At 44.3% G+C, this 24,599-nt stretch overlaps 1 protein-coding gene across 3 annotated transcripts; it reads left to right on the forward strand.

Moving 5' to 3' along the window:
* The first annotated feature begins 155 nt into the window (after positions 1–155).
* TSEN2 (tRNA splicing endonuclease subunit 2) lies at positions 156–21,809 on the forward strand. 3 transcript variants are annotated; one of them, XM_065408361.1, is made up of 12 exons: positions 156–207; positions 1,650–1,873; positions 2,943–3,024; positions 3,164–3,200; positions 9,355–9,910; positions 10,165–10,242; positions 10,826–10,876; positions 11,653–11,791; positions 13,141–13,177; positions 14,197–14,308; positions 21,036–21,125; positions 21,499–21,809. In XM_065408361.1, the coding sequence occupies exons 2-12, from the start codon at positions 1,685–1,687 to the stop codon at positions 21,556–21,558; spliced, it is 1,431 nt and encodes a 476-aa protein (XP_065264433.1). In that variant the 5' UTR covers positions 156–207; positions 1,650–1,684; the 3' UTR covers positions 21,559–21,809. The 3 variants fall into 3 exon arrangements, with proteins under 3 accessions (XP_065264433.1, XP_065264432.1, XP_065264434.1); XM_065408360.1 differs by lacking the exon at positions 156–207 and adding an exon at positions 305–391; XM_065408362.1 differs by lacking the exons at positions 156–207; positions 2,943–3,024 and having other exon boundaries at positions 1,789–1,873.
* Positions 21,810–24,599: the final 2,790 nt, after the last annotated feature.

Raw genomic sequence — 24,599 nt, forward strand, 5'->3', positions numbered from 1 at the left:
TGTAATTTGGGGGTGGTCTATCGGCCTGCCCTTCAGCTTCCTCTGGTCCCAAAGCCAGCCAAGTGCGCATGCGCGGAAGCTAGGTCCAACTACTTCCAGGCTTGGCCCCCCGCTCCCCAACGCATGTGCGCGCGAGAAGAAGCCGGCGCCCGAGAGAGGCTGGTCTTAAGTCTAAGAGGTCGCGTGGCTCCCTCGCGCCGCTAGCCGGTTTGTTTTGCGACGCCGTCGCTGTTTTACGGCCCCGTGGTTGATATGGTAACGGAAGGGCGCCTAGTCTGGAAGAACCGGCTATTGTGGCGTCTGGGGCCCTCATTGGGCAGCCCGTGACACGGCTCAGCCTCAGCCACCGGCATAGGGGCGCCGGCGAGAGTCGCCCCGCGCCTCAGAGTAGGTGCGTGGCCTGTACGCATGGCGTACACAGGGCTAGAACATCACGCCTCGGGCCTCTTGTCGCGCCCCGCTCGGGGGAAGCCCCCACCCCTCCGCTGTGCTCCGCTCTGTGGAGAGGAGACCCCTGCCAGGGCCTGCTGCTGATGCCTGCATGCGCAGCATGGTGATGCTGCCGATGTCCCAGTGAAATAGTGGCTGGACCTTGCACTGACACGGCCTGTCCCCTCTGCCTTCGTTATTTGCGTGCTGCCGTAAACATACCCTGTGACAAGTGGGGGAAGGCAATGCCTGATTCCCACAGCCCGGCACAGGGTGTTGCTGCTTACACCTGTGCAAAGATGTTAAAAGTCTGGTGGGAGTGGAGAAGTCTGACCTGGTTGTGATTTTACATCCACGTTGCACAGGCCTAAGTTATACAGGGTGCCCAACAGTAGGGAATAAGTCAGCGTGTGTTACAAATGTTAGCTAGCTGGTTATTTGGTGTACTGGTCTCCCACAGGAAGAATACAGCACTTTAAAAAATGTTTGGCTATGCCTTCCCATCTTTTCGTTCATGTGTGCTATATTGTTGATGGGTTTGTGGCAGTAGGCATATCTTTAATAATAATAATAATAGTCAACATAGAAATGCTCTCCCTATTACCTTGTCTACACTATTGAGATATAGACAACAGCCTCTGATTTGCCACCAATGACACTGTTGATTGCCCATTTGTCAAATTTTTGAAGAGTACTATAGTGCAATTTCCTACACCACTACTTATGCATGGAAGGAGCTTCCAGTAAAAAAAAAAATCTGCAAAGCACCACATTGTTCTTTTTTAAAGCTCTTTAAAATCCTTACACCCCCTCATGATGCCTACAAAACACTTAACAATAGTTAGGCAGTATACTAGGACTGGTGCTCATTGTAACTGTCTTACTGTTACCTTGTGCTACCCTGTCTGTCGTATCCATCTGTTGTCTCTCCTCTTAAACTTAGACTGTAAACTCTTTTAGACAGGGACTGTTTCTTTGCTATATGTTTGTACAATGGCTAACACAATGGGACCCTAGCCTTTAGGTCCAACTGCAATACGAAATATGAGAATAACTTGTTAAAGAAATATTTCTTGGTGTATAGTCTAGTGATTAGAGAATGGGAGTTGGGAGACCTTGGTTCTATTGGTGATTTGCAATGCAGGGAATGATGTCCAGGTATGTAAAATAAACTAGCTTCTAAAATATTAAAAATGTCTTTTTCTGCTCTTTGTCTTTAGCTTATCATTGTTTAGGGAAAGGTTACTATTGGAAAATGGCAGAAGCAGTTTTCCATGCCCCAAGAAGGAAAAGAAGAGTGTTTGAGTCATATGATTCTCCATTCCCTATTCCTGCCTCCCAAGAAGACATCTGTGGAAAGGATTTCAAGTTATACCAGGCTGAAATTATTAACAACAATGTAATTGTGAGGAACCCCAAAGATATAGAACAGCTGTATAGCAAGGTAACATTCCATGTTTGAATTATCGATGTTCAATGCATGCTATTTGTGGTATCACTAATGTTCTCCATAAACAACATTCTCTAGCATAATTTGATCCTGTGTTACATAGGACTAAAATGCTTATAAATTTCATAACACGAAAAAATATATTTTAGAGTAAAATGGTAATACAGCATCAGAAGTCATAAAACTAGCAATAAAGATAATTCTTTATTCCTAATGCCCAATGATAAGGTCAATAATAAGGTAATAGAATAATAAGGTCAATAGTAATTAGTACTGTATTTGACTGAATATCATGCAAGGACTTGCCTGTTCTTGGAACCTCACTTAATCATCAGTATAAAAATAATATGTTCTAAAAATTATTAATAGTGCCTTGATTAAAAAAACTATTGAAGTTTTATGCTTATGCAATTGTTTAGGATTAATAAAGAAAACATTTTTTAATCTCTAAACTCTACATGCCTAATGTTGGATTAATTGTTAGACGTTAAGTAACCTTAGATCAGTCAGGAAACTTAAGCTGGTGCAGAATGCAGTGGCCTGGCCATTAAGTGGCCGAACATGTCACTCCGTGATATGCTGTGAATACCTTTTGGTTTCTGAATTGAATTTGAGGTGCTGGGTTTGATTCATAAAGCCACAAATCATTTGGTACCTCACTACTTGAAAGATCGCCTCTATCCTTGTGTCATACTACCACAGATGAAATTGGCAGTGGCACTTAAGCTGACTACCTCTCAATTTAAAAGAGAGGGGGCTATTGGTAGTGCATTCTCTGTGAAGGGACCCTAAGCTTTGCAACATACTTTCACTCCTGTTCTGAAATAGCCCATATCTATTGACCTTTGCAGCATTCCTCAAGACATTTATTTACATGGGCTGCTGCAGAGGTGGTCCTTTGAGAAAATTCACATGTTTTGGGGTGGGTGAGTTTGGTGTTCGGTGGTTGATCTAATTGTGTTTTTGTAATTTATGATAGGGGCATCTAGATCTTTGGATAGGTATTCCTTTTTATTTTTTGTATCAATAATTCTGATCAACTTTTTTCCCCCTGCACCTGCAGGGCTATTTTGGAAAAGGTATTCTTTCGAGAAGCAGACCAGAATACAATATTTCAGACCCTTTATTGGTTGCTAAGTGGCAAGGTAAATCATACTACTTTCCACTCTCTTGACAGTTTAGTAATATCCACTTGGTTTGTCCTAATTATTAAGTGCAGATACATGCATGTAGATCGTTGCATTGCCAAAACACTTGTAAATAACATTTTCTCTTTTAATGCAGATGCCAAGATAAACATGCCCATACTCTCATCAAAAAAGTAAGTGCAACTTTCTTACTGTATCCTAAGTTTGTACAGGCGAGTCTCATCTTACGCTGCGGTTACGTTCTGCTGTCAGCGCGTAAAGCGAAAATCGCGTATAGTCAAAATTTCATTGAGTGTAATGGCGGGTGGAATCGCCCGCAGTACAGGTACAGTATTTAAATTGTTGGTTTTTTTCTCTTTTTTGGCCGACCGCGCAAAGCTGAATTCGCGCATGTTAAATGCGTGTAAGAGGAGACTCGCCTGTACAGTAACAGTTCATTTGGCTTCATGTTTTAGCCCAGTGGTTCCCAAACTGGCTTGTAAAAAGGCTGATTCACATAGTTTTGTTTCTCTTCCTTGTTTCCAGTTCCTAAATCCTAAAGACAGATAAAATATTAGATAACATTCCTAGCATTGTTTTTTCCATGTAAGCTATTGGGAGTTTTGCTTGAGTAAGCAGTGCGAATTAGAGCCAAGAGTGTATTCACTATAATATGAGCAACTGATTCATGATTATATGAACATAGAAGGAAACCTTTATACTTCTGCAACCAAAAAGGGGGGTTATTCTGGGGCAGGCTGTTTTTAATAGTTTTCCTTTTTGCTTACTAGGTTCATTCAGAATGGGCAGAAACAGTCTTTAACACTTAAATACAATTTTAATGTTTTACATAAAATTTTAATCTGACATAGTGTGATCTTTTTCCTGAGTTTGCCTGCAAGATGACTTCAGATTTAGCACTTTTGTTTATTATGCAGGAAATAAGTTAGGGAATTGGTGGGGGGGTTTTGTTTTAAATTCAACCAACTAGTTTAAGAAACAACCAGTGAGGGGCGTAAATTAGTTGCTGTATTGTTTTTCATACCCATAGGATTACAAAATGTAGTCTTTTATAATAATCATTTCAACTTAAAGTAAACACATGCCAAATGGTTCTTTCACCCCCCCCCTCCCAATATGCTACTGCAGAAATACATAATATTACCAATATTAATTTATTTTGTGGTAGTGCAATTAACCACTTCAGATCTCAGTAGGCATCGTGACAGCCCCATTATTGCAGGATATACAGCATGCTTCATAGCATTTTATTCAGATGAATAAAGTGCTATTGTATGGTAATCAAGTACAGTACAATAAAAGTTTGTCTATTTTATTTGGTGATGAAAGATATGGAACCAGAGCCATCCCTTGGGTAGAGCGAATCGGCGCGACTGCTCCGGGCCCCGCGTTTGGGCGGTGCAATTAGCCGGCGTGGTCGGTCCCGGAAGAGATGAATTCGTCACCTCCACCTGAGCCCCACACCCCTCTAGGGACAGCCCTGTATGGAACCACCTTATATAATATGACAATAACATTATATATACTGATCAAAATTTTTAACAGTTTAAAACTAGTCTGTAGTAAATAGCATTGGATGATTCAGGGCTTTCCTTCTGAAGAGATTTTGAAGGGAGGGATTTGAATTTCATGTTCATCTGCATCACTTGTTTTGGTTTTAACTGTTCTTACAGTGCTTTTTTTTTCCTACTTAATTGCCATCTCTAAATTTCAGTTGGGGAAGTAAAGTATTTTACTCCTCATCCTCCTCGATCTGTTAGTTTTAAAACTATGTAGCTGACTGTAATTGTCTTTATAATTATAACAGTAGTTTGGGACTTTTGTCTTAAATTAGATATCAAAATAATCTCCTATAGAAATAACATTTGTCAATTTAAAAATTCCACTTCTCTCTGAAAATTCTATGCCTACTGTTACAAGTAACAACTAAAATTATGATAATTGAAAAAGATTAGAATTGATTTTTAACAACACTTTATACTTATTTCCCCTATATAGTCAGTCAGTTTCTTCCTGCTTGTGTGCATCTCTTACACAGCAAAGCAAGAGAGAGAAAAAGTGTTAAAAATAAGAAACTGTGATTGCATAGTCACATAATTGGCAGAGAGAGACACGTCTCTCATGTTGATAAATGCAAAGTAGTGTACATTGGAAAACATAATCCCAGCTATACATATAAAATGATGGGGTCTAAATTAGCTGTTACCACTCAAGAAAGAGATCTTGGAGTCATTGTGGCTAGTTCTCTGAAAACATCCACTCAGTGTGCAGCGGCAGTCAAAAAAGCGAACAGAATGTTGGGAATCATTAAGAAAGGGATAGATAATAAGACAGAAAATATCATATTGCCTCTATATAAATCCATGGTATACCCACATCTTGAATACTGCATGCAGATGTGGTCGCCCCATCTCAAAAAAGATATATTGGAAAAGGTTCAGAAAGGGCAACAAAAATGATTATCGGTATGGAATGGCTTCCATATGAGGAGAGAGTAATAAGATTGGGACTTTTCAGCTTGGAAAAGAAACAACGAAGGGGGGGAGCGGATATGATAGAGGTCTATAAAATCATGACTGGTGTGGAGAAAGTAAATAAGGAAGTGTTATTTACTCCTTCACATTACACAAGAACTAGGGGTCACCAAATGAAATTAATAGGTAGCAGGTTTAATACAAACAAAAGGAAGTATTTCTTCACACAAAGCACAGTCAATCTGTGGATATAATGCGGTAAAGCAGCGCTCCAGGGGGGTGGGGCTGCGCACTCCGGCAGATCAAAGCAAGTTCGATATAATGCGGTTTCACCTATAACACGGTAAGATTTTTTGGCTCCCGAGGACAGCGTTATATCGGGGTAGAGGTGTACATCATAAAGGAGCAAAGAGAACATGTCCAGTTTTTTTGCCATTTGCACTTTAAGGCTTGCTATTTAGTAGACCTTCTTAAAGTACCTTAGAATTACCAAATACCTATAATTTTACAGTTTGAAATCTGAAGTATGTCACAGTCTTAGGAGATGTAAATGTATAGCATTAAAAACATTTCCTAAATGAGATAAATATCTTGCTGATCTTCCTTGTGTTCCCGTCTCCTGTTTTAGAACTGCAGAAAGAAGTAAAACAAACAGATTTTTTTTTTTTTTAATTTGGAAAGACCATTTCAGATCTTTATCATATTACTGTTGATGGCCTGTTCCAATCACATTTACAAGACCGCTCTTCTTCAACCATAAACTATTTACAATAGTATCACTTAGTTTACTTTAGGATGACCTTTCCAAGGGCATTTCTGAATAAGTTGGGCCTAAATATATCCAAGGCACAGCACCCTCAGATACTGATGTATTGATTTGAAACTGAAATTCTGCAAGGTCTGTTTGTAGCTGAGAACTAGTTCGGGACGTATTTTGGCATTGGTCTTCAGTGTTCTATTGCGCGCTGTTTAAATCAGCATCCTTAAATTCTACTTTTAGCTACTAGTATAACATATGAAGAATGTAAACACTGTTTATATAAAGTCTTCACTGCAGTAGTTGGTAATCATATAGGGCCTGATCCTGAAGTCCTTTCACAGGCAATACTTCCTTTAAGATTTGGTTGAGTGAGTACTGCAGAATTGGGCCTTTAAGCGTTATAGTGTGCTTAGCTTTGATATAGCAGCCATTAGGAAGTGTCTTCTCTTCAGACTTCATTTGTTCCAGATCCTCTGCTGATGTAAATCAGCTTGGCTCCATTAAAGTAAGTGGACCTCCACTGATTTACACCAGCTGAGGATTTGTCCCTAAATCTCGTGCCAAAGTCAGCCTGTTTCATTAGCCTTCAGTGGATTTAAACCCACTTATACTTGGACTGAAACACTGTTTAGTCTTTTCCTTTAAATACATTCAGAATTTAACTAAGATTTAAAAGATGAATTAGTCCAGTCTAATTTTTTTTGTAGGCTTCATGTTTAGATAAGTTTGTGTTATTCAGCTGCTTGTTAAGAAGTGCCATCTGTTACTCCAGGGATAGGCAACCTATGGCACGCGTGCCGAAGGCGGCATGCAAGCTGATTTTCAGTGGCACTCACACTGCCTGGGTCCTGGCCACCGGTCCGGGGGGGGGGGCTCTGCATTTTAATTTCATTTTAAATGAAGCTTCTTAAACATTTTAAAAACCTTATTTACTTTACATACAACAATAGTTTAGTTATATATTATAGACTTATAGAAAGAGACCTTCTAAAAACATTAAAATGTATTACTGGCACGCGAAACCTTAAATTAGAGTGAATAAATGAAGACTCGGCACACCACTTCTGAAAGGTTGCCGACCCCTGTGTTACTCACTCAATCCTCACTATAACATTCTCTTTGGGATCTCAGCATGTAGCTACAAGTAAATATGTAATTCTTTTTAAAATATATAGACAGCTTAATGTTATGGTGATCCTGAGTTGTGTTTATTTTCTACAGTATCACAGCATTATAGAATACCAAAGAGTCTTATAAATTGGTTACTCTCCATTTTAACTAGTGTGTTGGATCAGTTTAAAAAACATCCCTCAGTTGATATATAAAACATTATTTTAAATTAAAAATGAATTATGGAAGCATTAACATTCATTTCTATATTGTATTGTTGGTTTTAATTAGAGTTGTCGATTAATCACAGTTAACTCATGCGATTAAAAAAAATCACGATTAATCGCACTGTTAAACAATAGAATACCAATTGAAATTTATTAAATATTTTGGATGTTTTTCTACATTTTCAAATATATTGATTTCTGTTACAACACAGAATACCAAGTGTACAGTGCTCACTTTATATTATTATTTTTATTACAAATATTTGCACTGTAAAATGATAAACAAAAGAGTATTTTTCAGTTCACCTTATACAATACTGAAGTGCGATCTCTTTATTGTGAAAGTGTAACTTACAAATGTAGATATTTTTTTTTTTGTTACATAACTGCACTCAAAAACAAAACAATGTAAAACTTTAGAGCCTATAAGTCCACTCAGTCCTACTTCTTGTTCAGCCAATTGTTAAGACAAACAGGTTTGTTTACATATACGGGCGATACTGCTGCCTCCTTATTATTTACAATGTCACCTGAAAGCGAGAACAGGCATTCGCGTGGCACTTTTGTAGACGGTGTTGCAAGGTATTTTCGTGCCAGATATGCTAAACATTCGTATGTCCCTTCATGCTTCAACCACCATTCCAGAGGACAGGCGTCCATGCTGATGATGGGTTCTGTTCAATAATGATCCAAAGCAGAGTGGACCGACACATGTTCATTTTCGTCATCTGAGTCAGATGCCACCAGCAGAAGGTTGATTTTCTTTTTTGGTGATTCGGGTTCTGTAGTTTGGAGTGTTGCTCTTTTAAGACTTCTGAAAGGATGCTCCACACCTCGTCCCTCTCAGATTTTGGACAGCACTTCAGATTCTTAAACCTTGGGTCGAGTGCTGTATTTATTTTTAGAAATCTCACATTGGTACCTTCTTTGCATTTTGTCAAATCTGCTGTGAAAGTGTTCTTAAAATAAACGTGCTGGGTCATCATCCAAGACTGCTAGAACATGAAATACATGGCAGAATGCGGATAAAACAGAACAGGAGACATACAATTCTCCCCCAAGGAGTTCAGTCACAAATTTAATTAACACATTATTTTTTTAATGAGCATCATCAGCATGGAAACGTGTCCTCTGGAATGGTGGCTGACGCATGAAGGGGCATACGAATGTTTCGCATATCTGGCACGAAAATACCTTGCAACACCGTCTACAAAAGTGCCACGCGAACGCCTGTTCTCGCTTTCAGGTGACATAAATAATAAGGACGCAGCATTATCTCCTGCAAATTATAACCAAACTTTTGTCTGAGCGATTGACTGAACAAGAAGTAGGACTGAGTGGACTTGTAGGCTCTAAAGTTTTACATTGTTTTATTTTTTAATTATTTACATAATTCTACATTTGTAAGTTCAACTTTCATGATAAAGAGATTGCACTACAGTACTTGTATGAGGTGAATTGAAAAATACTATATATTTTTTTACAGTGCATACATTTATTTTATTAAGTGAGCACAGTACACTTGGTATTCTGTGTTGTAATTGAAATCAATATATTTGAAAATGTAGAAAACATCCACAAATATTTAAATGGTATTCTATTATTGTTTAACAGCATGATTTAGTGCGATTAATTTTTTAATCATGCGCTTAATTGTGATTAATTGTTTTAATCGCTTGACAGCCCTAGTTTTAACATATTAGTTGAACAATACTCTGCCCTAGAATCTTCCACTTCTTGTTTTTCCATTATCCAGGTACCAGTGTCATCTAGAATGGGCTAAAAGCCTTATGCAAGAACAAGGACTTGATGACTGCTCCGTTAACAAAATTCTTGAAAATTATACTAAGCCATTTGATCTGCCTTTTATGAAAGGGGAAGGAGAAGTTGCACAAAATGATGACTCTTACTGCAGAATGGCTGCAGAAATGGAAAACGTAGAAGATGGAATGAAACTTTCAAGAGATTCTGCCATAAATAATGGAGATTTAGCAGCACCAAATGTTAAATGTCATAATATGAGTGTAGACTGCAAGAAAGCTTGTTTGGAAGGTGATTCAGCTTACGATGATCCACTAGCCAACTATGGCTCTGAGGAACTGTATCCATTGGACACTAAAGCTATAGTTAAAGTACATTGCCAAAAACATGATGATTTTATTGTGCACTGTGGCTGCAAGGCCGAAGATTATACCAACCAAGTATTTCATAATTTGGCCAAAGGGAAAGAATATGCTTATGAGTATGTATTGGTGCAGGAAGAAGAAAGCAAATTGTGTCATGAAGATGAAGCAGCACATGATAAATCAAATGTAAGCCAAGCGAGTTGTCTTTTTCATGGGTAACTTATTTTATTTTACTAAATATAGTCAGTGTGTTCTTTTCACAATTCAGTATTGTTGTCGATTTAAATGTTCATCTGTATAGTAAATAAATCACTAATGTTTAATGAAAAGTTAAGGTGGAATCTAAGATGTTTGAAAAATGTCATTTGAATGCAACACACGTATTTCCTTTTTCTTTGGTTGCTTCTTTATAATTTTATTTTTATACTTTTTTCTTTTAGTTAATCAAAAGGGAAAAATTAGTATGCAGAAGAAATCCATTTAGGATTTTTGAATATTTGCAACTCAGTCTGGAGGAGGTATGTTTAAATATTGTGAAACTTCTTTTTCTTCTAACATCAGAACAAAGCACTAATCTATGCAATAAATACCTCTTTCTTAAAGAATGATCTGTTTTTTTAAAATCCAAAATGTTTGCACTGTTTTTGTAAATTTAGTAATAATTTTAATGATCTGTAGATTACATGGACATAGTGAAAGACATTCAAGGGACCAGTCCTGCAGATTTTATGCATATGAATAATTCCATTTATCTCAGAGTGGCTAGTTACATGAGTAAGGGCTACAGGAACAGACCTATAATTTTCACATACAACCATGTATCTAGTCTTTCTTCCAAAAATATCTATACACACTGCTTTAATTAGAATACAGTGTCTGCATATGCTGCTCTCCTGTGAGTAAAATTCCGATAACGGTTTATCTTTAAAGTCACAATGACGTACTTCAAAGGTGATTCTCTGGGAATGCGTCTCTTTCGGTGGCTTTCAAACTTCTCTTATGCAATAATTCTAGAGTTTGTTGTAACATGTAAATCGTATAACTACAGGTCTCCATGTGATACAGACAGAATATTTTAACTTACTCTTTTTACGTTTTTAGGCATTTTTCTTGGTCTATGCTCTAGGATGTTTGAGTATTTATTATAACGAGGTAAGATGTTACATTTAGTTATCTGCAACTTTTGCTCTGAAAGATGCAAAATACTATTGACTTGGATATAGATCACTGTCTCAAACTTCCAACTACTATGACAGAATCACATGCTGCTAATCTCAAAGGCAGCAACTACCAACTAGAAGGATTTGGAAATTTTCTCTTTAGTTGTGTGTTTCTATTATTTGTGTAGATATAAGAATATTGTCCATAAACTTTGTGCAATGCTTTTTATTTAGCAACAAAATACAGATAAACAGGTACCTTCTGTGGAAGAAAGTTTGTGTGTGGAGTTGGTGGGAGAAATACAAGAGAAAAGAGGTGTGTGGGAAGAAGTATGTATAGGAATGTCCCTCCCTTTTGTGAAAAAGTTTGCGGTTTGAATTGTAACCACTGTCTTTCATAACAAACAATAGCTTTTATTTTTCTTTACATATATCATCGGTGTAGGGTTCTCGCTCTTGAGTCCTGAGCTACCAACATGCGACCAAGCAGAATTCTGCTAGCTCAAAGGTTGTGGGGTTTTTTTGTTTTTTGTTTTTATATTGATTGGTAGACTCCTATTGAAGCAGACTTCCGTTGCAGACAATGGACTCCCATAGTGCTAATGTCTCAAGTGTAGTCTTTTTGCAATGGGATTATAATGTTTGATACTTGAATAGAATATTCCACTAAAGACACTGTTTTATGTGTAACATTTCCTGGGTATTTCCCTGTAAGTAAGAGCACCAGGTTAGTGTAATAATACTAATGTCTTTGGTTATGATTTTTAGGAACCTTTAACTATTTTGAAGCTATGGGAAGTTTTTAGTCAAGTGCAACCTAATTTTAGAACTACATACATGGCGTATCACTACTTCCGAAGTAAGGGATGGGTCCCCAAAGTAGGACTGAAGTATGGAACCGATCTCTGTGAGTAGTTTCCTTTCAAAAATGGAATAGCTTGCAACTAAATCTTTAATAGCCAATGCACCACTTAAACTTGACATTGAGGCTGTACAAGCAGAGCAGATCTCCATAGCTCCTGTGTGGAAGATGACTGCATGCTGGTTAGGCTATAGGCTAGCAGATAAGGTATTAATGCAGGCAGAGGCTATGGTCTGCCCCTGTGCAGATTCATTGGTACCAAAGCAGGCTGTAAGTGACTTGGAGGACCTGTAGCTTTGGCCTATAGGCTAGATATTAGCTGTGGAACTGCACTGGAATTCACCTCATGAGCCAATCCACCCACTCTGCCGAGAAGCCCAAGTGGAATTAATGAGTGTTTGGAGTAGTGAGCTTTCTCTGTTCTCACAGCCTGATCCAATTCCTGTTGAATTCTATGGAAATCTTTCCACCAACAGTGGGAGTTGGATTGGAGCATATACTGAAGTTGTAATTCAAATCACTTATTTTTGTTTTGTTATGCTTTCTTCCCAAATGGACATATTCAGTAGTGTCTATACTTCCATAGTAAATAGCTTAAGAATTATTTAATAATAATTTCTTGATTACAGTTTTGTAGTTTGAAATGAGTGATAGTGTAATTTATCCTCTAATAGAAAATTGTTAAATGATGGCAAACCATGAAGAAAAGCATGTCTGTATAAAATATCAGAATGCTTCTTTTCATTCAGATGAAACTACACCTCTACCCCGATATAACGCTGTCCTTGGGAGCTAAAAAATCTTACCACGTTATAGGTGAAATTGCGTTATATCGAACTTGCTTTGATCCGCTGGAGCGCGCAGCCCCGCCCCCCCCCCCCCCGGAGCGCTGCTTTACCGCGTTCTATCCGAATTTGTGTTATATCGGGTCGCGTAATATCGGGGTAGAGGTGTACTATAAGACTCTTAAGGAATGTTTTTGTGTGCGCACTGGGAGTTAACACACAATCCTTATGGTATAGAAATTGTACCTGAATGCAATTTCTTCATCATCCACTAAAATAACCATTATAATAGGTGAAATGTTGGTATTGGTTGCCTGACATCTACATGAGTTTATTTGAGCTTGTTCTTCAGCAGTTTACTTTCTGGTCTGAATTTTGTTTCCTATCCACTTTATACAGCACTGGCTTTTGACATGTGCCATGCAATTAAATAGGATCAGCTGGAGCTGGTTGAAAGGGTTCAGCCTCTCTCCTCTGATTTTGCAATAGCTTGTTTATGTAATGGGTATGATTGTTAGTTATTTATAAGGGTTCTGATCTCTGATACTGAGATCCAAAATTGGGAATTCATGATTCTCTGACTAATACAGTATTTCTTTTTTGTTGCAGTGCTATATCGAAAAGGTCCCCCCTTTTACCATGCAAGGTTTGGCGTTCACTTTATATTCTGAATATAAAATACTTACTCTGCATTTGACTAGTGTGATTTAACTTCTATTTTTGTTTCAAATGAATGAATACAATTTTCTCTCTTCCCCCACCCCCTTTTTTACTGGGATATATTTCTCCTAATTAAAAGTATGATTTTCCTGCTTTGTACCTTCTACACCCAAAACAAATTTTTCTAACCAGGAAGGTTAACCATGCATGATAAGCAAATATTTTGAATCAACATGTCATTTTACTAGAAGCACAAAACAAGAAGTTTGAGAGTGAGTTCATATACAAATATTTAAGAATATAATTGAAGACTACAGAATGCCTCCCTGGGCATCTCTAGATGTTGTATGTGCTGATTGGAATCAGAAAAATGATCTGATTTTTGTAATAGTGTATCTTTTTTATTATGAATGATTTAGGTAATTTTGGGGGTAACCTAGGGAAAAAAGCCCATAATTTATTATAAGTGATCTCCATTCCTCTGCCAATCAATTTGCATGCCTAATTAGTTATGTGAATGAAAGATGGGCACTCTCAAGAGAACTGTTGAAAGAAGAGAAGCAGGATGGTGGGGTGAGGTAGGAGCAGTGGGGAGAGGAACCATCATTCACTGCATTCACCATTTACTTCCTCCATCCAGTGCTTAATTTGTAATGAAAGAAGTAACAGGACTCAAGCAATTAGGTGCCGGGGCTCAAGCAATTTTTTTACTTTCATAACTGACGTGGCAAGCCCAAGGTGCCAGTGCTGTGAACTGCCAAGCCTAGAGGTACCAGGCTCAGCCCTGGCAAGGCCTGGCACAAATTAAGCATTGCATCCACCACTTCCTCTTTGTCTAGTAAAAACAGGTGCAGGTCTTATGGCTTGTCTGCAGCCTACAGGTTTGTTGTTTGGCTATGACAGTCACAATAGCCAAATATTCTCAGGCAGAAGTTTTTAAATTACAGGATTTTTAAGTGACCATAATTTTCTCTTTGTAATCTATTTTTTGGGTTTATTTTCCAGTTACTCAGTCATTGCTGAACTGGTTAATGACAACTTTGTAGGGTCACTGCGCAGACCGCTCAACTGGATGTCTTTGTCTGGCTTGAACAGAACAACAGTGAATGTTTCTAAGGTAACAACATAAGATACTGATTCTGCATCTAGAAATAGTTTTAACTGGTAAATGTAATAGTTTAGCTTGGAGATTTTTTTGTGGAAAAGCAACACTGGACTTGGATCAGAATTTGGGTTCTGAGCATGATTGCTTCATATTTAGGCTGGGGGGCAGCGCACGCTAGTGGTGTTTGAATACATCCTTTCCTGGCCAGTATTTGTAGCAATGTTGATAGGTTCTAAGGGATCCATATCCAGGTCTCCTTGGTTGGAGCGGGAGGGTCACATCTGTGCAGGCTCTTTGAAAGTTATTGGGGGAAATAAAGGTGTGCAGAATGGGGAAGTCCTGGAGTGACATTCCTTTCCAACTCAGCACTCCAAACTTCCTTCCACCTCCACTCACCTGCCCAAATAGGAAAGTATTTTGGATGTGCAAACTTCTAAAAGGTTACCAGTTCTGTATGACCTGTCTATATAGATAATTCTACTATGCCAGTTACCAGGGTATCCAGGCGTCACAAGAGTGGTAATGTCTGCCTCAAGGCAGATACACAAATGGGTGTGTTCTCTCTTCAGTATGTATATCTAGTTCTTCTTCGAGTGATTGTTCATGTCCATTCCAAGCAGGTGTGTGCGCGCCGCATGCACGCCAGCCGGAAGATTTTACTATAGCAGCATCCGTAGGGTCAGCTTCGGCGCCCCCTGGAGTGGCGCCTTCATGGCGCTGTATATAGGGGCCAGCCGACCCCCCCACCCCCCTCAGTTCCTTCTTACCGCTGGTGACGGCTAGCTGGAACTTCGCTTGCTCTTCAGCAATCGTAGCAGTGTTCCGTCGTTGTTGTAAATAGTTAGTTAGTTTGTTGTTTAGTGTTAGCTTAGTTAGTTATTAGTTGGGGGGTTTTCCCCAAGTTTTCGTCGCCCCGCTGGGGCATGCCCGGGTCCCCAGGGTTCAAACTCTGCCGGGACTGCGGGAAATTCATGCCGAAGAGTGACCCGCACTCTTCGTGCTTGAGGTGCCTAGGGGAGAGCCACCAAAGAGACAGGTGCAGTATCTGCAGGGCTTTTCACCCCAGGACTCTCAAAGATAGAGAGCAGAGACTTAAAGTCCTCCTAATGGAGGCGGCCCTGCGGCCACAATCAGATCCCGGGCCTACTGAGACGGCACCGAGCACTTCATCCTTGGTGCGCAGTGGTCCGGCACCGGAGATAAGTCGTGAGGCCAAGGCCACCAAACCCCGGCACCGGAGAGAGTCAGCGCACAAGAAACCATCCTCGATGAGACACCGTTCCCCATCGCCAGTGCCAGTTAAAAAGAACAGGCCGGTGAGGGATCGTTCTCCACACCGGGACTCTAAAGGGCCAGCGCCGTCCACGTCTACTACAGGACAATTCGCGCCGCAGACCCATCCGGCCATCCCGTTGACTCCCGCCCCGGAGAGGGTACGCTCGAGTCTGGAAAAGCCTAGATCCCCGGACATGATGGAGGAAGTGCGCCTCCCATCGACGCCGGAGGCGTTCGAGGCCGTCTCAGACCTCTTGAGCCTCCCGGTGCCGGCGTTGCCGCACTGGTGCAGAGACCCTCCGGCTACCGCTCGGCCCCATTATCAATCTAGGGGCAAACTGGCAATGCTCTCGCCGCGCTCCCCGCGCCGCGCCACTCTAGCGGCACCGGTGCAGACAGCACCCTCTATGGCGACAGTGGGTACCGCGCCTCCCATGTCCTCCTACTCAGAAACCTCGGACTCGGAGGCGGACTCGTACCGCTCTAACAGATCGAAAAGTAGGCGATCGTCCTCGCGTACGAGTGCCCAACCATACCCACCGCAGTGGCAGCAGCAGCAGTGGCAACCGCCCCCCCAGTGGCCGTTCTGGACGCCATGGGCCTACCACCAGTCAGTGGGTCAGGCGTACGGACCCCGCTCACGAGCCGCATCTGTATCTTCGACGTCAGCGGTACCGCTGCTAATGCCGCCACCACGACCGGCACCGCCGTCTGACAGGAGTGTGCCACAAAGGGACACTGCACCGCCCAGCCAAACAATGGCACCGATGGGGACCTTGCTCCCAACACCGCAGGCACCGTCCAGCACGCCTCGTCGCTCGGTGTCGACCCCGGTACCTGCCGCGGTGCAGCATCTTGAGCCCGCACCGGCCGCGCAGCCTGAATACCGTGTGCTGCAGGCCCTCGTAGAGGGAGAGGGGGTAGATGAAGGCCCTCTTCAAGGGATCTCTTCCTCCTAATCTCCGGATGAGGCAGTAGTGGGTACTTCAGCGACACCGGCCCTGGAGGACAGTAGGATCCTCCAACAACTGCTTACTCGAGCAGCCCAAAGCCTCTCGATCCAGACTGAGGAGATTGAGGTGGACACGGATCCGGTGATTGATATCCTGACCCCGTCAGGCCCATCCAGGGTAGCCCTACCTCTCATAAAGACCATTACGGACACAACCCGCACCTTGTGGCAAACCCCTGCCTCATTGGCCCCTACGGCCAAAAGGACTGAGAGGCGATATTTCGTTCCAACCAAGGGCTATGAACATCTTTATACTCACCCTCCCCCAGACTCCCTAGTGGTTGATGCGGCCAACCAGAGGGAATGCCAAGGTTTTCAGGGGGCTACGCCTAAAAATAGAGAGGCCAAAAAGTTGGACCTGTTCGGGCGCAAGGTGTATTCAACGGGGGGCCTGCAGTTGTGCATTGCCAATCAGCAAGCCATAGTGAGCCGGTATGGACACAACACGTGCTCGGCTTTATCTAGGTTCACGGACCTCCTCCTACAGGAGTCGCGAACTGAGTTTTCAGCCCTGGTTGAGGAGGGGAGATTGATTACCTGGGCTTCCCTCCAGGCAGCCCTGGACGCGGCCGATTCGGCTACACGCACGTTGGCAACTGGTCTGGTCATGAGGTGTGGAGCCTGGCTTCAAGTTTCCGGCCTCCCTCACGAGGTCCAACAAACAATCCAGGACCTCTCCTTCGAAGGGCCCATGCTCTTCTCGGAGAAGACTGATAGGCTTCATAGCCTAAAGGACTCACGGACCACTCTCTGTTCACTAGGCCTACACACCCCTGTCACTCAGCGTAGGCAGTTTAGGCCACCGCAGGCCCCTCGGCCGTACCAGCCTCAAAATTGAGGGGATGCCTTGCGCAGAAGGCCAAGGACGGGCAGGAGGAGGCAACAACAGCAGCCCTTTGGCCAGTCATCTGCCCAACCAAGGCCTACACAGGGGCCTAGACCACCATTTTGATGGCTCGGTCGAGGACGACCTCCCAGTCGGAACCCTGGATCCGTCCAACCTTACCTTCTTGTCACGTCTGTCCCCCTTTTATCGTGCTTGGGCCCGGATCACATCGGACGCTTGGGTGCTTCGCACGGTAAAGGAGGGATATTCTATCCAGTTCTCCTCCCTCCCGCCCCACCAGCCCCCTCCCCGTCCCTCTTCAGGGACCCCTCTCACGAGCAACTTCTACTTCAAGAAGTTCAGTCCCTCCTCACATCAGGGGCAGTAGAGGAGGTTCCTCAGGAGCTACGGGGCAAGGGCTTCTATTCTCGATATTTCCTAATACCGATATTTCCTAATACAGAAAGACCTATTCTGGACTTGCGGTGTCTCAACAAGTTTGTAAAGAAGCTCAAGTTCCGCATGGTCTCCCTGTCCTCCATCATTCCTTCCATGGATCCAGGAGACTGGTATGCCACCCTCGACTTAAAGGACGCACACTTCATATTGCGATAATCCCTCAGCACAGGCGTTACCTCAGGTTTCTCATGGGCAACGCTCATCTACAGTTTACGATTCTGCCCTTTGGTCTGTCAGCAGCCCCAAGGGTCTTCACGAAGTGCATGGCAGTGGTGGCTGCCTTCCTTCGCAGGCACGGGATCCAGGTGTTTCCTTACCTGGACGATTGGCTCATCAAGGGCAGGTCCAGGGCGCAAGTGGAGGCTCAGGTGGTCTTTACCAGGCAAACCTTCCTCGCGCTCAGCCTCTTACTCAACGAGGCCAAGTCCACACTATCTCCAACCCAAAAAATCGAATTCATAGGAGCAGTTCTGGACTCGACACACGCCAGGGCATATCTCCCAGAGGCCAGATTCCGGACTATATCCAACATTATTCTCGGCCTCCAACGTTACCCCACCACCACAGCAAGAAGCTGCCTCAAATTACTAGGGCACATGGCAGCATGTACCTACGTGGTGAGACATGCCAGACTCAGACTGCGCCCACTCCAGTCTTGGTTGGCAGGGGTTTATCGGCCAGTCAGGGACTCCCTAGAATCAGTGGTGACGTTATCTCGGCCGGTGTTGGACTCCCTTCAATGGTGGCTCGACCCGCGGGTGGTCTGCGCAAGAGTTCCTTTCCTCGACCCCGAGCCCTCCCTCTCCCTGGTAACGGACGCATCGGATTGGGGATGGGGTGCACATCTGGGCGACCTCAGAACCCAAGGCCTTTGGTCACGAGAGGATCTTTCGCTGCACATCAATGTCAGGGAATTACGAGCTGTGCGCCTTGCATGCATAGCCTTCAAATCCCAGCTGGCAGACAGGTGCGTTTCTGTCCTCACGGACAATACTCCAACGATGTTCTATATCAACAAACAGGGTGGTGCTCACTCCTCTCCCCTTTGCCGGGAGGCCCTCGCATTATGGGACTTTTGCGTACAGAACGTAATTCACCTGACAGCATCCTACCTCCCGGGGATGCACAACGGGCTCGCGGACGCACTCAGCCGCTCGTTCCAGGGTCACGAGTGGTCTATCCACTGGGGTATAGTTCTCTCAATTTTCCGGCTCTGGGGTCATCCCCAGGTGGACCTGTTTGCCTCCAGCGAGAACAGGAAGTGTCATCAATTCTGCTCCCTCAGGGGACGCAGTCCGGGGTCCCTAACAGACGCCTTTCTCCTCTCTTGGACAGACGGGCTATTTTACGCCTTTCCCCCGATTCCCATGATTCACAGAGTAATCCTCAAGGTCCGCAGAGATCACACTCGGCTCATCCTGATAGCGCCTGCGTGGCCGCGCCAGCACTGGTACACGTCTCTTCTGCACACGTCTATGCGGGTGCCACTCAGGTTGCCCCTACTACCGGAGTTGATCACACAGGATCGCGGTCGCCTGCTTCACCCAAACCTGGAGTCGCTCCACCTTACAGCCTGGATGCTCCATGGCTAAACCCCGTGGAGATGCAATGCTCTCATCAGGTCAGGCAGGTCCTTCTGGGTAGCAGGAAGCCCTCAACAAGGAGCACGTACTTGGCCAAGTGGAAGCGCTTCTCCCTCTGGGCCACACAACGGGGCCAGGCTCCCTTGCTCGCCCCAGTCCCTCTTATATTGGACTATTTGCTATATCTGAGACACCTGGGACTGACTCGTCGGTTCGAGTACACCTTGCTGCAATCTCGGCGTTCCACCCGGGAGAGGGGGGTACCTCAGTGTTTGCGAACCCGCTCGTTGGACGGTTCCTTAAGGGCCTTGACAGACTGTTCCCGCACATTTGTCAACCTGTCCCTACTTGGGACCTCAATTTGGTCCTGTCCGTCCTCACAGGGCCCCCCTTTGAGCCTCTGGCTTCGTGCTCACTGTTATATCTTTCATATAAGGTCACGTTCTTGGTGGCTATCACATCAGCCCAGAGAGTGTCAGAACTTAGAGCTCTAACATCTGAACCCCCGTACACCGTCTTCCACAAGGACAAGGTCCAACTCAGGCCGCACCCAGCCTTCCTGCCTAAGGTGGTTTCCCCATTTCACATGGGTCAAGACATTTTTCTCCCCGTATTTTATCCGAAACCACACTCCTCTGTGAGGGAGCGTAGGCTGCATTCCCTCGACGTTCGCAGGGCTCTCGCTTTCTATATCGAAAAGACAAGATCCTTCAGGAAGTCAACCCAACTTTTCGTCGCTGTGGCTGACAGGATGAAAGGCCTCCTGGTCACGTTGCAGCGAATTTCGGCTTGGATCAGAACCTGCATCCAGGAGTGCTACAGTCGGGCCAATATACCAGCCCCGCCTATCACGGCCCACTCCACAAGAGCGCAGGCCTCTTCCGCTGCGTTCCTGGCCCAGGTCCCGACGCAGGAAATTTGTAGAGCGGCCACCTGGTCCTCAATCCACACCTTTACGGCGCACTACGCCATCACACACCAGGCCAGAGATGATGCTGCCTTTGGCCGCGCAGTCCTCCAGTCTGCAGTGACCTCCGACCCCACCACCTAGCTTCGGGCTTGTGAGTCACCTGCTTGGAATGGACATGAACAATCGCTCGAAGAAGAAAAAACGGTTACTCACCTTCTCGTAACTGTTGTTCTTCGAGATGTGTTGTTCATGTCCATTCCAATACCCACCCTCTTGCCCCTCTGTCGGAGTATCGGCAAGAAGGAACTGAGGAGGTGGGGGGTCGGCTGGCCCCTATATACAGCGCCATGAAGGCGCCACTCCAGGGGGCGCCGAAGCCGACCCTACGGACGCTGCTATAGTAAAATCTTCCGGCTGGCGTGCACGCGGCGCGCACACACCTGCTTGGAATGGACAACAACACATCTCGAAGAACAACAGTTACGAGAAGGTGAGTAACCGTTTTTTCCCATTAACAAGCATTATACAAGTGTATATACCTCTTAATTTGCCTCAGAGATGAGATCTGTTGTTCAAACTAAACACCTGGATTCTAATTTAAAACTTGTTTCAAAAAATCAATTGAAGCTTGTACATTTGTCTCACATAAGGAATATTTGTGTATTTGTCAACAGGAACTTATGTTATGTTATTTGATTAGACCGTGTGATATGACTGAGAAAGAAATGTCATCACCAGACTGTCTAAAAAGAATTAAAGTTCAAGTAAGTTGTGCTCCGAATTATTTCTTCATCTTTGCTAGCTGAGCAATCCTTTGGGGTAGTTGAAGACTCTAGCTCCCTAGCATAGTAGCAGACTTTAATTTTTGCTTTCTCTCTGGCATGTTTCAAATTCTGGAGAGCACAAGACTGTGATGTTGAGCATCCTAGATTCTGTTGCACCCCAGATTTGGTAGAAATTAATTGGAGGGCAGGCCTGGCACAGAGGTAGCTGGTCCCAAAGTTAATCTTTAAATGTAGGTTGGGGGGCATCAAGAATTGCTGCTACCGAGTTATGACTGGCATGACAGGAGGGAGGGGGGAAGCTTTTTATTTTTTTTATTTTTTGCTCTTGTAATAGTCCATGTTTCTATTTCAGGAACTGATTGTAAATCGTTGGGTCTCTTCCCGAGAGCGCAGTGAACAAGATGAACTATAATAAGATGGACCAAGAAATCCAGTGTTAAAGAAGCAAATATTATAAACAAATTATGTTGAGAAAAAGACTAATCTTTACAAGGCAGAGCTGTGCCATATTCCTGTTTAAAATATTCTGAATGCATGTCTCAATGCTGTTTAAAATTGTACAGAACATGGAGTATGCTGTGTACTATCAGAGAAGGTTGTACTGAAAAAACATAATGGATAACTGTATTTGTCCATGTGAAAAAAATTAAAGTAATCTCTTCCCAATCCAACATACACTGGTATTCCTATAGAACTTCTAAACATGTTGCTATCAAAGCTAACTGCACTGCATTGACTGCTAACAGTAGAATATGTAACAAATCCACACACACCTAGGACTTCACACTGGTCACTAGACTGCATGCTTTGGCCATCTGGTGCCTCACAGCCACTACATAAACTCTTATCTCCCTGCTCCGAAAGCACAAGCCTTTGCTGATGGAACTAAATCTCTGTTAGCAGTGTTACCAGGGAGAGGAAGGATTGCCCACTAGTTAGGGCACTAGTTTAGGATTTGGGAGACCAGGATTCAGGTCCCAGACTTCCTGTGTGATCTTAGGATGTCATGTAGTCTCACTGTGCTCAGGGCTGGCTCCAGCTTTTTTGCCGCCCCAAGTGGTGAAAAAAAAAAAAAGAGAGAGAAAAGAAAAACCCGATTGAGCTGCCGCCGAAGAGGAAGAGAGGGAGTGAAGGATCCGCTGCTGAATTGCTGCCGAAGACTGAAGCGGAGTGATTGAGTTGCCGCCGAAGTGCCGACGAAGAGAGGGACTGAAGGACCCGCCGCCGAATTGCCACCGCAGACCTGGACATGCCGCCCCAATAATAGACGGAGTGCCACCCCTTTCTATTGGCCGCCCAGGCACCTGCTTCCTTCGCTGGTGCCTGGAGACGGCCCTGACTGTGCCTCAGTAAAATGGGGATAATAACACTTCCCTACTCCAAAGGGGTGTTGTGGGGATAACTACAGTGAAGACTCAGATACTCAGATACTATTGTAATAGGGCAGCCAAATAAGTACCGTACATAAACAGCATAGGGCCTATATGACACAAAGCAAGCAGTTCTGATTACGTCCAATAGAGGGAAGGGGAGAGATACTATACCCAAGTTCATTGGTATGGTTGGTAATCTAAAAATCTAGTTTAACTTTGACTTAGCTTGAAATTTCTCAAAGCACAGCTAAAATTCAAATTATTGCTGTATTTAGCATAGCTAAAACTGAGTGCTGGGCAGCTTGCTACTTGTATGCTTATCACTGTGATTTGGCATTAAAAATATTCCATAATATAAAATGTTATCAAGGTAAATTATCACAACAAGTGTCCCCCTTGGTAGCACTGTAGGTGTCATTAGTCATAGAAGATAACCTGTTTAGCCAATTAAACTGGTTTTAGTGGATGTTGCTTTACACACTGTGACCTATTGGGAGGAGGGATATAGCTCAGTGGTTTGAGCATTGGCCTGCTAAACCCAGGGTTGTGAGTTCAATCCTTGAGGGGGCTACTTAGGGATCTGGGGCAAAAATCTGTCTGCGGATTGGTCCTGCTTTGAGCAGGGGGTTGGACTAGATGACCTCCTGAGGTCCCTTCCAACCTTGATACTCTATGATTCTATTCTTTTCTACACTGTTTCCACTCAGCACAGCAGAGGGGCTCCCTGATTTTTTTGGCCAGTTCTACCCTGACCTCAGCAGGGGATAGTCAACACAGTGCAATCCAGCCATATCCTGTTTCAGCAATGCAGCAATATAAAGCACCATTTCATTGTAGATTACACTATGTATAAAATTGAAAAAAGGGGGAAATATTCTAATGTTTGTGTTTTCCCTCTGTAGCATCTGTACTGTATTTGGAAATGTTGTGTCTGGATAATGGCCTCTCTCTTCAAGCTGAATGTCAAGGTATTTATAGAAAGTAGATATCAAGGTATTTATTTTCAAAGAGCAGACCATACTTAATATTTTCAGTGCTATTGCACCAAATTATTTACTTTAGAAGTGCATAACCAGAGAGACTAAAACGTGCCATATATTTATTTTCATTCACAAAGTGTATTCCGACTGGTAAAAGCACAGAAGGTCCTGGTTCTGAGCCAATCAGAAATTCACCCTTGAGCAGAAACACATCTCAAGGCCCCTGCACTATTTAAGTTCCATTTGAACTCTCAAAATAGGGATTAAGTAGTACAGTGGGTTTGTGCTTACCAGGGCCGGCTTTAGGCCGATTCAGGCGATTCCCCTGAATCGGGCCTCGCACCCAAGAGGGCCCTGCGCCCTTGCCGCCGCTGGTACGACGTACCGGGGTGGCCTGCTTCCCCAGGGGGCAATTTAAAGGGCCTGGGGCTCCCAGCAGGGGCTGCCGCTTCCCCAGGGCTCCTTCAGCTATTTAAAGGGCCGGGGCGGTAGAAGCAGGGGAGCCCCCGGGCCCTTTAAATAGCCCCCAGAGCCCTGGGGTAGCAGGGGGCTCTGGGGGCTATTTAAAGGTCCGGGGCTCCAGCTGCCTCTGCCGCCCCGGACCTTTAAATAGCCGCGGGAGCCCCGCTGCTTCCCCAGGGCTCTGGCAGCTATTTAAAGGGCCAGGGTGGTAGAAGCAGGGGAGCCCCTGCCCTGCCCTGCCCGCACCAGCCCCGCACTCCCTGCCCTGCCCACAGCCAGCTCCTGCTGCACCCCCTGCCCTGCCCGCAGCCAGCCCGTCTCCAGCCAGCCCCGCACCCCCTGCCCACAGCCAGCCCCTGCTGCACCCCTTGCCCACACCAGCCCCGCACCCCCTGCCCACAGCCAGCCCCTGGCTCCAGCCAGCCCCCCCGCCCACAGCCAGCCCCTGCTGCACTCCCTGCCCTGCCTCCAGCCCCGCACCCCCTGCCCTGCTTGCAGCCAGCCCCGCACCCCTGCCTGGAGCCAGCCCGTCTCCAGCCAGCCCCATGCCCTGCCCACAGCCAGCCCCGCACCCCCTGCCCTGCCTCTAGCCAGACCCTACCTCCAGTCAGCCCCTGCCCTGCCTCCAGCCAGCAATG

This window comes from Emys orbicularis, chromosome 7 (assembly GCF_028017835.1).
Source record: "Emys orbicularis isolate rEmyOrb1 chromosome 7, rEmyOrb1.hap1, whole genome shotgun sequence".
Lineage (NCBI taxonomy): Eukaryota > Metazoa > Chordata > Testudines > Emydidae > Emys > Emys orbicularis.